The 17,022-nt window shown below is 42.5% G+C and overlaps 1 protein-coding gene across 1 annotated transcript in view; it reads left to right on the top strand.

Moving 5' to 3' along the window:
* The first annotated feature begins 9,339 nt into the window (after positions 1-9,339).
* Positions 9,340-17,022, top strand: part of ADAMTS16 (ADAM metallopeptidase with thrombospondin type 1 motif 16) — a 185,039-nt gene continuing 177,356 nt past the window's right edge. The window contains exons 1-2 of the mRNA XM_090039162.1: positions 9,340-9,682; positions 9,961-10,054. Coding sequence (XP_089895288.1) covers positions 9,620-9,682; positions 9,961-10,054 — 157 coding nt within the window. The 5' untranslated portion in view covers positions 9,340-9,619. The remainder of the gene's footprint in view (positions 9,683-9,960; positions 10,055-17,022) is intronic.

Genomic DNA, 17,022 nt, shown 5'->3' with positions numbered 1-17,022 from the left:
TGGAAGCTAGCCAGACCCTGAGTGCCAGATCCAGTCAAGTGACCCTGCATACCAGCACAAGCCTGCATGCAGGCCTTTGTCATCTGACCTGCAGGGCTTCCCATGGGTCCAGAAATGTAGTGTCAGGGGAGCAGTGGCAGTATTAATGGCTATGGCTCTGCCCTTCCCTCCACTGCCGAATTATTGGACCCATGGGGAGTGCCATAGGCCTTTGCCTGGGCTGGCGGTTGAGCACAACTGGTTTAAATCTAGTCAAGAAATGCTCTAGATACATTTAGTTCACATTGGACATGCACAGAGGCTAAACAGATTTCAGCATTTCTCACTGTTGCATGGAATCTTATTTGTACGTGATAAGTTCTGTGATCTACACCAGCTATGATATTTTTGGCGATAGTTAAGATAATAACTTTGAATTTTAAATCTCTTGATGGTTAGAGTTTCAGCTGTTTGAGTCACTCTACTTACTTTGGCCCTCCCCCCCCCGGGGTTTTGCAGGAACCAAGGGAGATTTGGGGAGCCTCTTCCACCAGAATCAATACTGAAGAGAATAAGTTACTATAAATTAGAATAGGGTGGTTAATATTTAAATGAAAATGGTATATGAATGGTAAGACAATAGAAGTAAAGCATTTCAAACCAAATAATGAAATATTCATTTTTTTACAGAAGTTTTTATATTTGAAGTAGAAAAAGATTAGTCTTAAATATACTAAGGCCAAAATATCAAATAAACAAAATGTATGTAGGTTAGCAGCAAAATCTTACTATCATAGGTTTAGGCTCAATTCCTTTGTCAAATTACCTTCTTTCTCACTTTGTAGATTCTCAGTGCAGAATTGTTTCTGTCAAGTTTCAACTCTTCTGGATGCATCCACACTTGCAATTAGCATGACACAATAAACTCCAGTGCATTTTGTGCCGGAGTTTATTGCTTCTGGGTGCAGCATGTATACGTGTGTTCAGGACTGCAGCACATTGAGCCAAGGCAGTGCAGCCCCAGCTGAAAGAGGGTCAGCCCCAGATGCCAGGCCAGAGCTGCTCCCCCCAAGCGCAGTGTGCTGCGGAGGGGCTGGCTAGGGTAGTCACCTGGGGATGCTACAGTTCAAGGCTAGTTGGCAGGCAGCTGCCACACTGTAATACCCTTGTGCACCAGCTAGCCCCATCACCTTTTCCACATGGGTTGCAACAGGGTAAGTAACTCTCCCATAGGATAGTACTTGCGTCTGGCAGTACTAAGCTATGGCAGAGTTAATTAATTTATTCCAGCCCAATAGCTCTGCATGTGTAGACAGAGATGTTTTACTGTGGAGCTAATTAGGCAACTGCAGTAAGTGGTTATTATAGATGCCTCCTCTAAATGTAAATGTACTGCAATTTTTACTTCAATGAACAGTAATTTTTAGTGCAGAGATCTGTTAAACAGTACTCCCCACTGTTTCTTCCCCCTCTCCCCTTTCCTGCCACCCCAGCTACCCACCCTGGAAGAGTAGATCTAATCTTTTACCCGGACTGGTAAAAACTTTTAAATCATTTCCATGTCTTCTTCTTGAGTCCGCATTTGAGCTCTTTCAGAAAAGTCACCTCAGACAGAATTTGTGTGTGTGTGTGTGCGTGTTTCTAAATGGCAGTTTTTAGCTCTCCAATTGTCCATTTTGGGCTTTGGCTGTATACACTATGACAGGATTTGTCAGTGCGCATACACCAAGACTGTGCAGCAGGACTATACACTATGTTATTAACATACAGGTTTCCCTTGCTATCATGTTACTAACATACACGTTTCCCTTGCTTTATGTTGTACATGTTTTTTCCTGGAAAATGGAGCATAACTCAAATTCGCATGAAGGGAACCCGCTTTGCAATGTAACAAATAGGGATACTTTCCAAGCCCTCGAGTGTACTGAACCCCAGACTTATTTCTACCACTTTTACAAGACAATTTTGGCACACACCAACAGCAGACAGTACACACATGCACAGGGCACTATCATAACGGGGATGGCAACTACACAAACAAGTGTCGCAGACAATGAGCAAAGAGCACAGATCCACATAAGAGACTATTTTGGTGTGCGTCTCTCTCACAATGCACCACACAAAGCAGCTGACTGCAGGCTTCCACCACACTGATCCCATAAGAATGAATTTACCTCACATATAATGAATTTTTGGTATAAAAAGGGTTATTGCATAAGAGTGAATTCACACATACAGAACCTGCATAAAGTGAGGGGAACCTGTATGTTTAAGCCTGGGTAATGAAGAAAGCAAACAACTAGTAGAACAGATGACACCTTGCCTGATTCCTCTTAGTAACTGAAAACTTGAGGTGTTCATTTATTCTTATCCTAAGTAAAGGAGACACATGAGATACATTTATCCAAATTTTCCAGTTGACTCCAAAACCAATCCCCTACAGTGATATTTGTAGAAGTAGCCATTCTATTTTATAAAAAGCATTCAAGGATTGATGGGTTTTACTGTGTATATCATAAACCATGAATGGCGTGTGCCCACGGTGGCTGGGGGGTGCACGGCTGTGCTGATGGTGCCAGGACCACGGCAGTGGCAGTGGGAGCCTGGCAGCGGTAAATGCAGAGCTCCCGCAGATGCTGCTGGCACTGTCAGTGGTTGGGGAGGGGGGTGGTGAGTGCCCACCAGGAGTTGGTGACCACCCACAGGCGCTGCCAGCAGTGTTGGCAGCAGCCAGGGGTGATCATGGACTGCCTGCAAATGGTGGTGAGTGGTGACCGCCCGCAGGGCACCTTTTTCCAGGGGGTGCACTGCCACACTCAGGCAGTGCACATGCACCCGTGTGCAACCCCTACATGTCGCCCCTGTCATAAAATACTCCCAAGAGTTGCCAGAAACTATCATCCATTTCTATGGATGAAGCCTGGTTTATCAAGGCATACTGGCTCAGGGAAAAGTTTTCTGCTTTTTTGGCAAGAGCCATTAGACGCATTTTCAAATCTGCCCTGAGAAGTCAGACTGGACGCTGGAAACCACACAGCAGCTTGGTTTTTGTGCTTTAATATTGCTATTATATCTGCCTCCTTTGTTACATGAAGAAATTCCCTAGCATGCTAAAAAAAAATCATTCCAGAGAGTAGTTTACTGCAGTGATTTTTCATGTCATATTATAAAACTCAGCTGACAATGTACTTGACCTGTGAAACTTTTTGTATCTACATTGATTTAATCATCACTGTGAGTTCAGTGACCACTCTGGGGCCCTGATTCCAACTGAGACCTTTCTATACACTGCATTATAAAGACAAAAAGTATTATGTTCATCCTCAGCAGCAGCAGCCTGGAGTGTTTGTGAGATCCTGCCTAGCCCTTAGCTCTTGTGCAAGGTGGCCCCATCACGATGTACCAAATTCCTCTCTCACATCAAACAGACTGTTAGCCAGTGTGTTTCACTGTTTCAGTCGCATCCAGAGGAGTCTAAGCTTTGCATTGCATTTAAGTTATACAGAAAACTCTTAATATTATCTAAGTATAACCAACCCACATGTAACTCTCCAGATTTTCCACGCTCCTAATAATGCCTAGTCCAAAGATCTGCAGTGTGGTGGACCCTCTGCACCCTCTTTATCATCTGAACAAAGTGAACAAGGATAAAAAGGTAAGTGGCTCCAATAGACATTGTTTTTTACTGTTGGGTTATGGAGCTCATTTTTCCAAAGACAGGCTATTCATAATGGCAATTCTCAAAGAAGCATAGTTCCCATAATAAATAGGCTTTTAAAAAACTGATCCAAGACTTTGCATTCCTTGCCTATTATCAGTAAAGAAAGATTTCTAAAAAAAAATAAAAATGAACAAATATATCATTAATCTGTTTCTTTTTTTTTCATCACAGGGCTGTTTTTATTGTCTACAAGAAGAACTACATTTCTTTCTTTAATGGTCAGTGAGTTAATTTGCCTGTTGCCCAGGCTCCTCACTTTCATTTTGTGGCTTTTTTCCAAAATTATCTTCCCAAGGGACAAATCTTTAAAAATCTATCTTGGCTTCAAACTCTAACTTTATCATACCATAGGATATTTGGGTCTACATTTTAATCACAAAACAGTTGGGAATACTTGCAAAACTTTTTAAAAAAATGGTATGGGTAAATAAAAACAAAAATCAAACTTGCTTTACAGCATACCATTTCTCATGCATACAAAGTAGTGAGCTGGTTTCTCAGTTTCTATTTGACTCAGCAGCTCCCTCTGATTCTGCTTTTAAAGATATTTTAAAGTAATGATTTACTCTCTTGCAAAAGTAGTTAGATTTTCTGCAATGCAGTTTTCCCTTAGTGGTCTTAAAAATCAAGGTTTCGCCCTTAGAAGCAGAAATTTCAGTCTTGATTACAGCTGTTCTATATAGTTGGTGGCTAATGAACAACCAGGTTTCCCACTTTCATTCCTTGCTTTTTTCCAAAACTGTTTTCCCAGGGGTTGATTCCCAAACTACTTGTTTTGGCATTGAACTCTCAATTTATCAGGGTATAGGATTGTGATAATAGACACCTTTTGCTTTCTAAGAAAAATGACGATGTGGAAATGATGAGTTCATATGGTTTGGATTAAGTTCTGCTTTGGAACTCAGTTCCTGGTTTTGAACAATTTAAATTTGTTCACGGGTCCTCTGCTGTCAATTGCAAGTTTAAATGTTTTTCAGATTGTGCTTTGGGAGAAGTGCAAAAAGTCAGGTCATGCAATCATATGAGTTTTTAGCATGTTGCCCTGCCAATGTACCTTCACCCAGTTCTGAAAAGACACATTTTCTGGCTGAAAGGTTAGTTCACTCTCAGTTTAGGTATTAAATGTGTCCCTTTAGTATCAAAGACTAAACCAAAGATTTGCTATCAAATCCAGAGACCTAAAACAAAGAAATGCAGGAAGACTGAGGGCTAAATTTGAAGACCCCCCACCCACCCGAAAACCTAAAACAGAATCTGGGCCCAGCAGGACTCTGGGCACTGTGTCAAAAACTGGTTTAAAAAACAACAACAAACAAACCAACTCTGCCACTTCAGTAGTTACCTAACCAAAGAGGTGCCTTAACTTATTAAAGGCTTCCTGTTTGACCTCAATGCCTTCTTTGTCTGCTTCTGAGCCTGCACAGAACTGCTCTAGCCTAAAAAGCAAGATGACTATGTTGCATCTAGGTACCATTAGGATCCAAAAATCAAGCAGAGCAAAGCCTAGGTTCTCTCTGACATGATGTAGTAGGCATGCTCAGAGTAAGCTTAACAAACCTCAACAAGATCAGACCCCCTCACAATATGCAGTTATGTAGCTTTTTAATAACACTTACAGAGGAGGAAGTGGTTGTAAGGCCAATGTCTAGTTTTTATGCGGTAACTTGGTGATTAGAGCACTCATCCAGGAGGTGGGAAGCCTGGGATCAAGTCCTGGGACAGTGTAATAAGGTTCAAAACCATATTTTCCACCTCTCAGCACAGTGTCTTTAAGACCAGGCTATTGGCTAGTCCAGGTAAGGGATTCACCTTGCTGCACAGTGGTATAGCTTTGGTAGGGACTGCCAAATTCATAGTGTTAGGAAGAGTGGGTGAGAGAGGGACCATGACTCTGTAGTCTAGTAGTTTGAAGGAGATTGTGCTCCCACTCACCCTAACCTTTGAACATTCTCCTTGGAGTTGAGAAATGTGGGTTTGAAACCTCTCCAAGTTTGAGAAATGCCTGTAGGCCAAATCTCCCACATCCTGGGCCAGGTCTCTAACCATCAGGCTATTATAATAAAAGACTGGTGCCACCATCTCTTACTCCTCCTGCCTTACTACAAAAGAAATCAGTGAACTCTGCTCTGTTGTTTCAAAAAATTGATGTCAGTGCCTACCTTCCAGAGTGGGGTCCTGTGTAGTGAATCCTGAATGGATGGAGGTACCTGCTTGCAGCCCTGAGTCAGGCACCTGAGCTCTAGAGTAGCAGTTGGATTTCAGATGAACACCTGTGTTTCACATTTCCTATTGGTTAGCTCTAGGCATCTCCCCGCTTCACATGGGTGGTGGGAGGGTTGGTAATCGACTGCCTTTCCATGACACTTATCTCTCCCCATGAAGTGAGTAGGCAGCCTGTAATTCCATATACATTGTAACTCACATTTGCACTTAACACTGGGGGACAGGCACCTCAAAGGTGTGCAGCAGGACTTGCCAGGTGACTAAGTTACCAAAGTTCCTTTGGACAACCCATTCCTCTTAGGTAGGAGATAGTTACTGTCCAGGGTGTTTGTATGTGAACAGAGGACCGTCATTATTTAAAGATTTTTTGTTTTCATGTCTGTGCTGCCACCCTTTACAGTGTCAGCTCAACCAAGATGTGAAAAGATAGTGGGAAAGGGAAAGGTCTGCAAATACAGAATGGGATCAGTGGCTTTGTGCAGAGACCTACAGAACAGCGGGGTTGCACTTGCACCCCTCTTTGAGTCCAGCTCTACCTAGAGTTTAAAACCAATTGCCTGGCAGTGGCAGCAGCAGTGCTGAGGGAGTCAATTGACTTCATGCCTCATTATAATCTACCTGATTCCTTCTAAACTCATAATTCCCCAAATGTTACCAACCATCTCTCCTTTTTAATAGTCTTGATGTTCCATCAGTAAAGTTACTTTTTGTTCTGCAATTTGTGTGTTAGCTGGTCCTGCTATTTCACAGCCCTGCAATGTGTTCATTCTAATGAAGTTGTATTTGTTTTTGCTTCGAATTTAAACTGAATAATACAACCCTAGACCCATAGCATATTAGTAAAGCTTCTGGTTTATTTTTAACTGGAGACAAATATGTGATATTTTATACGTGATGATAATGCACCTCACCATCTGCACCTCCCTTTTCAAAATTGTAGCTTCTCCCCATGCTGCAGTGTTGATAACCACACGCAGAATTGCTAAATTGCACAGGCAAATTTCCCCAGATGGTCCCAGTCTTTCAAAACAACAATGTTAAATCCCTGTATTTTAAAAATATCATCTGCAACATTCCCCTTATGCTGATGTTTCCATGTTTTACCTGTAATTGTATTCTAATACTTTGAATCTATTTTTTCAGGTTTTGCCAGCAGGTGTCAGCATGCCAAGGTTTCATAGGTTTAAAAGCAGCACAGATGAGTTTACGTAGATTTACCAAGGTAGCTATTCCTGCTTGAAAATTTCCCTTGTGTTGATTTACTTCTTATTTTATCTTCTTATTTTGGTGTGTGCTTGTTTTTTAATCCTGACATCACCCTTCCTTCAGTTCTTCTCTCAGTTCAGATATTGCACATACTTCCACAAACAAATTGTTCTATTAGCACAGCAGTTTGAGTAGGCTTCTGAGACTCACTGGGGGGACACTGCCAGAAACCACTGACATAAGATTGACATAATTTCTGAAACTAGCATATTTAGAGGAGTGTTGGAGAAATAACAACTTTCAGCCTTCATTTCTTTTTTTGAAATGTGTCGACATCCAAAATATTATTTCCACACATCTAACTGTATCAACACAATACTGTGCATCTTCCTAAAAATCAAAAATTATTACTGAAAGGTATTACAACTATGCAGACATTTAACTCCAAACCATATAAACTTTTTTTACAAAAAACCAAAAATGTTGTGATTGTTACACTTTTATCAGAGGTCTTTGATGCAGAAAATCATACAAGGCAGCTGACTAACAAAAACCATTGTTCTGTACTGATATCAGCAAGTGGTTCTCAACCTGTTTAGACTCGAAAGTCCCCCCCTTAGTCTCAAGGCACCCATCAGAAAATGCCAGCTCTTGGTTTTCACTCAGTTCTTGACTACAAAAAAAATACTAGAGCCATTTTCCTGTTGCAAAGAACTTGGAAAGACCACAACAGGGCAGGATGTTTTGAACACTCCAGATTCCTATTTGTACTCTCTCGGTGTATCTCAGGAATCATGCTTGCACAATTAGCAGCGCTAACATTGTGTGGCCTCCTGGGGCACTCCTGAAAGGATTTCAAGACACCCCAGGGTACCACGGCATTCTGGCTGAGAATCACCTGTCTAGAGCAAGATGGCAGGTATTAGCCAGCGTTAGTTATTCCTTCCAGCTCTGTTGCTGGATTCAAGGAGTGAGACTAGGCTTCCCATTCAAAGGATTACTACTGGCAGTAGAGGCAGTGGATTTGAGTCCTCCCAGAGGTACAAATGAGGACAGCACTTAAAAACCAATCCTATGCAGTCTCTCAGTGAAGGTGGGGGATTCATTATAACATCCACTCCTTGTTTTAACATGAGGGATGGAGGACAAGGCTGAAATTAGTTCCTTATTCCCAGGGTTCAGATTACAGGGGAGCTTGGGGGGTGGGGGGAGGGAAGGGGGCTGAGCCCCTCCATAAGAGACAAGACTCTCCTTATAAGACATGAAAATCATAATCTGGAGGGTCTCAGATTTTATTAGAGCATCCTGATAGGCAGCCCAATTTTTGTTTTTTGCAAGAGTCAAAGCATAATTTAAACCCTGCTTATCCCCAATTCCTTATTCCTGGTTCCCAGTTCTTTAGTTTGGGTTCCCGGTTCCTTTTCCAAAGCGAATCTTTTCACAGTAAAAGGTTGTTTCCCAATGAGACGTGCTACAGAGTTCATCAGAAATGGGTATTTATGAATGAAAATGGAAAACAAAACAATATCGTGGACCAGGTACATGGCCTCGAACCAGGGGTTAGGATTAGGTTGGGATCGTGGGGCAAAAAGCTCTTTAGGTGAACCAGGAACAAGGAATTGGGATAACCAGGATGAACCAGGAACTGGGGGTAAGGAATTGAGAACAAGGAACTGGGAACAGTAGTGGCCTTAGGGGAGGGCAAACTGGGCGACTGCCTGGGGCCCCACGCTTTAGGGGGCCCAAATTTTGGGGTTTTTTTGGGGGGAGGTGATGTTTTTGCAGGGAAGTGGCTCTATTTGCATTTTAAAGCTTGACTATTTATCTAATTCTCCCCAAGAATATTAAAAAGATCCACGATACACCTGTGGTGGGCTGTATATTTCCCTGGGACATACCTCTAAGGGACTCCAAATGACTCTCTTGCCCAGGGCCCCAACAGCCCTCAGGCCACCACTTCTGGGAATAAGCCTGGGGAAGCAATTTCCACCTCCCGGATGGAGGTCAGTCCACAGCCAAAGTGAAGCCCCCTCATATTGGGGGCAGGTAGGGGGTCAACCCATCCCCAAAGCAGCAGGAGCAGCGTCCCAGGATAACCTGCGGGTCTCGCCCCCCCGCCGCCCAGCGCTGGCAGCGTGAGGAGAGCCGGGGCAGCGCGGGCGGCAGGTGCTGCCCCTGGGCGGGGCGCGCGGGGGGCGGGCCGGGAAGGTGCAAGGAGGGGGATGCACCTGGCCAGCCCCGCAGCTCTTCCCCTCCAGCAAGTGCAGCTGCCTCCAGCCGCTGACCCCGCGGAGGCTTCCTCCAAGCCCTGTCTCCTCCTCCTCGGGCAGAAGGAGCCTCCGCCGCGGCTCCTCTCGCAGCGCCGCCAGCCCCCGCTCGCCGCCGCCGCCGCTGCCCGGGGCCGGGAGCGCCCCGCCGACCCCCGCAGCCAGCACGGCCCGGCGCGCGGGACCGCCCGGGGGCGCCTCGGCCACGCGGGACTGCGGCAGCATGAAGCCGGGCTGCGCGCTGCTGTGCCGCCTGCTCCTGCTGCTCTTTGAAATGGGGAGCAGGGTAGGTGCTTCCACTGGGACCCTCTGCCTTGGCCCTGGCACCAGGGCCCTTCGCATCTGGGGCTTCTTTTGGCTTTTTTTTGGGGGGGGGGGCGTCTTTCCTGTCCTGTCCTTTTCCTTCCCATTTTTAATTCCTGTCCTTTTCCTTCCCTTTCCTTTTCTTGCCCTTTCCTTTGTCCTGACCTGTCCTGTCCTTTTCCTTTCCTTTGTCCTTTCCTTTCCTTCTTCAAGCCTCTCTCTTTCCACTTGCCTCAAGGCCCCTTTGCCAATCCTTTCCAGAGCGCACCTGTGTATGCCGGGGACCCACCAGCTGGAGCTCCTGGAAGCCAAAACTACCCCCGCGTGGAGCTGTCGGGCTTCGTGGAAAACAGTGGTAAGTCACTGAGAGTTTGTAAGCCTAATCCGGGAACTCAGCAGCTCGTAAATTTTGCCAGCCCTGGGAAATAGGCAGGACTGTCATTGTAAGGTTATTGCAAGCGGTAAGTTTTTCTCTGTAAGTGATCTACCGCCAATAGCAGATCCCCCCCTGCTTTCCTTTAATGTGCTCTTGCATTTCATCCCCTGAGATTTGCTGCTGCATTTTTTGTTGTACATTTTTTTAAAGAAAGCATCATCGCAGGTGTCCAGTTCTATCAGGATAGTTGCGTGGAACATAAGGAAAGGGAAGAAGAGTGCAGCTTTTCCTATAACTATAACAAGGTTGCTTGTTGAAGTATAAGATCATGTGTTCTTGATCTGCTAGGAATTTATGAACTAAGAAATTCATTGACTGGGTACCTCATTCAAAATTTCAGAGGTGTACGTCCAACATACAGGGAGTTCTGGTGTGCAAGCTGTGTTGTCCACCTAGACTCAAACTGCAGCACAGCAAAGTGTCAAACTAAAAGCTACAATTCCTTTTCCTGATACATACGGAGTTTTTTGGTTATTGTGGTGTTCCAGATTCAGGGATATGTGTGTGTGTGTGTGTGTAGGTATTGGCATTTTTCCCTTTTAAAACTATCTACCTGTCTAATCTACCTATCTAATCTGCCTGTCTATCCACTTACCTATCTAGTTTAAAAACAGGGAAAATGGCAATTGACTCTCTCTTGGATTTGCTCAAGACAGATGGTACTCCACCCTTCTGAAATTGTCTTTGGTCTAGTTCTCAAACCTGAGTGCATTCTTCAGCTGCAGTGATCATCAGTCACCATTTCTTCCATGATCATAATACAGCATTCTAAATGGATAAGCTTGCTGCTGGCCCTCTTCCAGTCCAGAATTATTGCCTCATAATATAAAAACATATAATCATGAGCATTGAATATTGTGGAAATGTCATGTACATATACGCCAATTAAATGACAAGATGTTCTCTGCCAGTTCTCACTAAATGATGATAGGCTATTAATCATCAGCAAGCTCACTGTTTTATCTCAGTTGTTGCCTTATAGGCACTTACATTTAGGTGTCAAAATTGAATGTTAGTAATGCTCGTTGTTGTGGCAGTCAAAACATATTTAGATTTTGTTCAATATGTAAAAAAAGGAAATTACACTGTTTATTATGCACATAAAACATCCACATGCTTAACCCTCTCCTGGAACTCTTCCATAGTGTAATAGTGTCATAAAAATTTATTAAAGGAAACCTTGCATGACAGAGACAGGGAGAGAACACTAGAGGGCGCTAAATGCAAATACTGTCCTAGATAAATTAATTCTTACCTGTGTATTCATAACATTTATTGGAAACACTGTGCTTGACTTCAGTGGGAAAAAGATTGGTCTCACCAGATGAATTGGCTGTGTTTAGTCAGTGGTGTTAATTCCAAGTTTATTCTATAGTTTAACTGCTTTTGGAAAAAGTTTGCGGTTTCTCTTTCTTATGTTTATTAAACTATTTACTCATGCATCTGTATTGCAGAGCTGTCTTAGTACTAGCTCTCTGCAGTACATTTAAAAATTTTGAAAGATTCCAGAGCAAACTGCTTGTCATCCAAGTTATAAAGCCTGTACATGCACACATTTCAATTTAGTCCACAGCAAGCAAAAAGTATCTAGATGGTCATGCATGAAATCTGCATTCTTAATAATGGCTTGATTGTTAAACAGATGTAAACTTTTGTATTCTGCTCAAATGGTTGTTGTATTTGATAATGATTTTAAAATATATGATTAAACACAATAAAAGCAGTACTCATTTGGTGATGCTATTTTTAAAAAGTATGTAATCCATCCTGTTAAGTACTTGAAAAAGAAAGGAAAAACATCACAGTTATGGATACAAGTCTAGTGATGAAGCATACAGTTACAGACACTGTACATGACTTGATAAAGCTGTGGATTATTTCTGGCAGGGAAATAAACAGATCAGTGAACTGAACCTGGCTAGGCACATCTCTCTGTATGTGGAGACCGCTGGGGTTTCTTCGCAGGTGCCTATATTCACTGAGACAGATCTAGTTGCAGACTGTAGCACGTGGACAGCACCTGGTGTTTCCAGGGGTTCTTACTCAACGAAATGCTAGCAGTTTCTTTTCTGTTGTATAACATTATCTTAGCAACAAAGTGGCAGTTCAGAAAAGGACAAACTAAGTAAGAGCTAATAATTTTTCCCTCAAGCTTTCCTTTCCCTCCACTCATAAATGTTAGCTTTAGCATTTCTGAGTAGGTCAACTAAATATCCAGGTTCTGTAATAATTTTAGAACACTGGTTTCTTGGCTATAATGTAAGTAATGATCTATCACGGGAAGATGCTAACTAGGTTTCCCTCAAATGCACAATAACCACAACTCCATCTCATCATATGAGGCTAGAAAATTATGGCTATATCTACACTGAGATAACCTATCTTAAATCACTGACTTCAGAAGATAAAGGTCCCTAGACTTGCTGCCTTTATGGTCTGGTCCAGCACCTAATAGAATGACCCCCCCACAAACTTCAGTGGGCTTTGGATCAAGCCCGTAAAATCGTATAGAAGTTTAAAGGTTGGGGTCAAAACTGATAGTAAAATATTTCGTTTCATATTTTATTGATAATTTTTTTGCAAAAGTTGGAAATATTGCTTCAATACACAGACACTTTCTCCTTTTTATGATGCTATGAAATATTTGGAAATTCAGTTAGATTTCATTAGTGTGACTTCAAAAAGTTTCAGTCTAATCCATCTGCTTATTACTTTATGTCTAACATATGCAAGTGCTTCCAAAGTACTTAAAAATAATAATAAATCCTTTCTCTTTTTCTACTCTCCTCCACCTCCCCCACTGGAGATAAATTGTGATTAGATTTGGGGGTTGCTATTGTTTATGTCTGCCCATGAGAAGAAACTGAGGGAAAGCTAACTAGACAGTCCTCCCCTAGGACCCTGTCCAGCAAAACACTTCAGCATGTGCTCAGCTTTGAGTCTGGGAATTTTCCAGCTGATGTCAAGCAATAACAAATGCACTGACAAAATCACACTGACCTGTGCTCATAGGCCCGTAGCATAAAATCATGAGTAAAAGTGGTACACATAGCAGAAGTCTTTTTTTTTTTTTTTTGCAGTCTTGATTATTACTTTCCCCCAGGCCCATGGGCTAGGGACAGAAATGACACAAACTAGTATAAGTGTTTGGAAACCAGTTCAAATATGTAACACAACAGAAGTTCAATGCACATAAATCACTTTCAAAATGGCTAAAACTGGTTTAAGATAAACCTGGATGGATGGATGCAATATCAGACTTTATTAAGTTAGGTAAAATGGGTTTATTGAACTTCTCTCCCAAATTCCCTCTAGCTTCAAGTTAACTCATAGGCCCCCAGCTTCCCAGGATGCTTAACACCTCCTATGCAAACCCCAACTTCACAGGGTAGGCTGGCTGGCATTGGCCCAAGTTGTCTGCTCCAGCCAAGCAGGGAGGTATGGTCTAGTACCCCCCAAACTTCTGGCCTGGGCCACTGCAGGCATGTGGCTGCATTTCCAGAATCAAAAGTGAATGTCTGTTTACTTACTTATCTGTTCAATCTATGCAGTTCAGACTAACCTCAGGCTTTCTGAGTGTCTGTACTTAGTCATAGAGGTCACTGGCTGCAGGAACACTTAATAATGGTTAGGTATTCAAGTCTGAGGTACAAAAATTAGGTGGTCTAGCCTTCACCTTTAGGTGTATGTGCTTCAGATTCAGTAATGGCAAATATACAACTCATTTTCTACCCGTTCCTTGGTACCTTCCTTGTGGGCAGCCTATTTGTGTTCTTGGTAGAAGTAATCTGTATGGGGATCATAGCTGCTCAGAAAATGGATGCACAATATCCACAGGGATGTGGTAAGTTTGGCTGCCTTTGGCTCCAGCCTTACATTGGGATCCATGCAGGTTGATCCTTGTAGGTCTTCAAGGTGCCCATATGGTGGCATGCGGTAATAATGTATTTAATGCTGACCAATAAAACAAATCCCATCAGCTAATGCTACAGTGATAGTCTTTGGAACATAAATATTTGTAGTGAACACATTGTCTCTCACCCCCTCTGATCCTCACTACCAGGTATTTGCATTTTCAGTGACCTACATTCTTGTATACAGGTTTCCATCCCATCGAGGAGAGCACAAAATAACTGTAGATGCTCCTTCTGCCTGACGAAGGGTGTTTGTACCTGACAGCTTGCAAGGAAGATTTTTTCCCAACTGTTTAATTGGTCTAAAAAATGGTATCAGATTTACCCAAAGAACCTAGCTTGCTTTATATGAATTCATGCTTGTTTTTAAAAATAACTATGCATTGGTATTCCAAGGTACTGAGCCCATTTTTCATGACTCAAGGAAAGTTTCTTGTTGTCAACAACCGCAAGCAGCAATAGACCCTCTTCTACTCTGAGAAACAATAGAAAGCAAGAATAATGAGAAGCACCCACACCTCTTGCCCATTCTAGAAGAGGTGTCTCTTCATAATCAAGTTAATCCTTATTTAAATAAAAAAAAGTTGAACAGTTAGACTAACACAGAATGATTTACTTTGATTTCTGTTTCTGTCACTTTGAGTGCATCATAGTTTCCATTCTCCTTTAATGAGTCATGATGGCTTAATATGACTGTGCAGTAAGGTTTGGGTAGATAGCTACAGAGATTAATTCTTCAGAAACATTTATGGATTGGAGGAAAAAGGAAGCAGGAAATAAAACACCACTGAAGAGAGCGCTTCAAACAAGTATGTTCCAAATCTGACTGATTTGAGAATGTGGCCTGAACTGTTTTATATTTGGTCTGAAACAGTTGAGTCATGTTTTGCATTTTTTAAAGACAATTAAAAAGCCAAATACCTGTTTCTAGTAATGTGGTTTCACTTCTATCATTACCTCACCATTGCTGTCAAACTGATACCGTTACAAGGCCAACAATCTGCAAAAATGCATGAGGTGGTGTGGAGAAGGCAACATGAAAGCAACCAAGTCAGCCAACTCTTGCTGTCTCTTGGTTCCGAGTGAGAAATTGATGTTGAAAGTGAGTATTATCAGTAGTGGATAGCTGCACTGGAGAAAGCAGGCTTATAGATCGAAGTAACCGGGTAACTGAAAGTGTTGTCTATTTTCCCATTACATAATAGTTTGAGAACTTATAGCCGGGACAAGTCAAACTTTAAATGACAGAGGCTGACATGTCCTTAACCACCTATTTAAAATATTTATTTCCCCTAAGCTAGGAGGTGTCAAACTTACGTGGCACATGGTTTAGATAAGGGTTGCTGGGCTAGTCTGCAGCCTGGATTGGGACAGACCCCTGTGCAATGCCCCTGGTGCCAGGTCCACCTGTATGCAGCATGCTCTGGCCCCAGGCTTCACTGTGCACATGGCATGCATGGCATGGGGTGTACACTGCATGCAGGGCTTGGCATGGACCCAGGACTGCAGACACTGCATAGGGAGTCAGTCCTGGGCAGCACATACAGCTCATGCCCTGCACCCCTGTACCATGTATAGTGTTGGGTCCAGCCTGCAATGTGTGTTTCCTGCCAGCCCCATGTGCTGCATGCACAGTGGGCCCTAGGGCTGGTGTGTGCTGCACATGGTCTATAGAGCTGGACTGGTTGCATGTCCTGCATTCAGCACAGGGGATGAGCACAAGGTTCATGCTGCATGTGGCACCCTGCTGGACCAGAGCCAGCATGCAACGTGGGTTCAGTGGAGTGCTACACGCTGCACGCATCCTGATCTGACTGACTGTGCCAGGTGCAGGGCACATGGCTAGTTCAGCCCCATGCAGTGCATGGGTTTGGCCCAGAGATCTGTGGGTTGGATCATATGGCTCTGTGGGCCAGATCTGGCTTTCAGGCTGCACATTGGAAACCCCTGCCTTAAGATCTTCAAAAAGAAAAAAAATACGTAACAGTCTTCCTGTTCTGTTGCATACTATATAAAATAGTGCTTTATTTAAATTAAAATTGAATTATCAAAATCTTTACCAGAGTTTGAAAACGGAAGGTTTTCAAAACAAACAGATTCAAGCTATGGAGTTGATAATGCATTGCATTCTTAACTTTCCAAGTTTGTTAAATGCCAGTTAATAATTACACATACATTTACTGTGCCCTTAAACTGTGGTTACAAAGTTAACTTTAATTAGTTTAATAATTAAGAAACTTTTCTTTAATATACACTTCTCCCTTATTAAATGTAAAAACATTCTTACAAGCCATTAAAGGCATAAGTTATTCTCCAAAGATATAGAATATGAGCAGGAAGGAGAAATAGAAGATGCTCATTTCTTACTTTTGGAGGCTAGGAAAAGCATGCTCAACTTCTGACAGCTGTGAATGCTTGCATAAGTTGGGGGAGTGCTGAGGACATGGAATTGACGGGGAGGAAAAGAGGAAGTGTTTGAATGGCAGAGATTCCAACCAGCACAGTTTGCTTTGTCACTGAACATAGAATTTATATGAACACCACTCACCCCTTTAAAATGTGTGTGCATTTTTGCCCTAAAAATGGTGAAATATTAACTTAAAGCAATAGTAATATGCACTTTAAATGTCATTATATTATCTCCTAAACTTACATAAACTTGAAAAATACCCCAAAACATTTAGATATAAAAATCATAATCGGCCAGTAACGATTAAACATTTTGTCCAGAACACATTTATGCACATTTTAGGATATGCCTATATTATGTCCTTTTACTTGCATGCATAATAACATGATTCACAATATGTAATTAGTATTTTCTCCAAGTTTCCAGGGTTAATTTGTGGCATTCTTAATCAGGATGAGTTTGGGCCCTGAGAGAGATCTCTCAGGGTCCATAGAATTTGGTAGGTCAAACTTGAAAACAGGAGCTAGTATAGCTATTGCTTCTTCTGTAGTTTCAGACTAGTG

The sequence above is a fragment of the Crocodylus siamensis genome, chromosome 3 (genome assembly GCF_052110815.1).
Source record: "Crocodylus siamensis isolate JL-2025a chromosome 3, ASM5211081v1, whole genome shotgun sequence".
Classification (NCBI taxonomy): Eukaryota; Metazoa; Chordata; order Crocodylia; family Crocodylidae; genus Crocodylus; species Crocodylus siamensis.
Note: the sequence above shows the minus strand (reverse complement) of the source record. Positions and strands in the feature narration are given on the sequence as shown.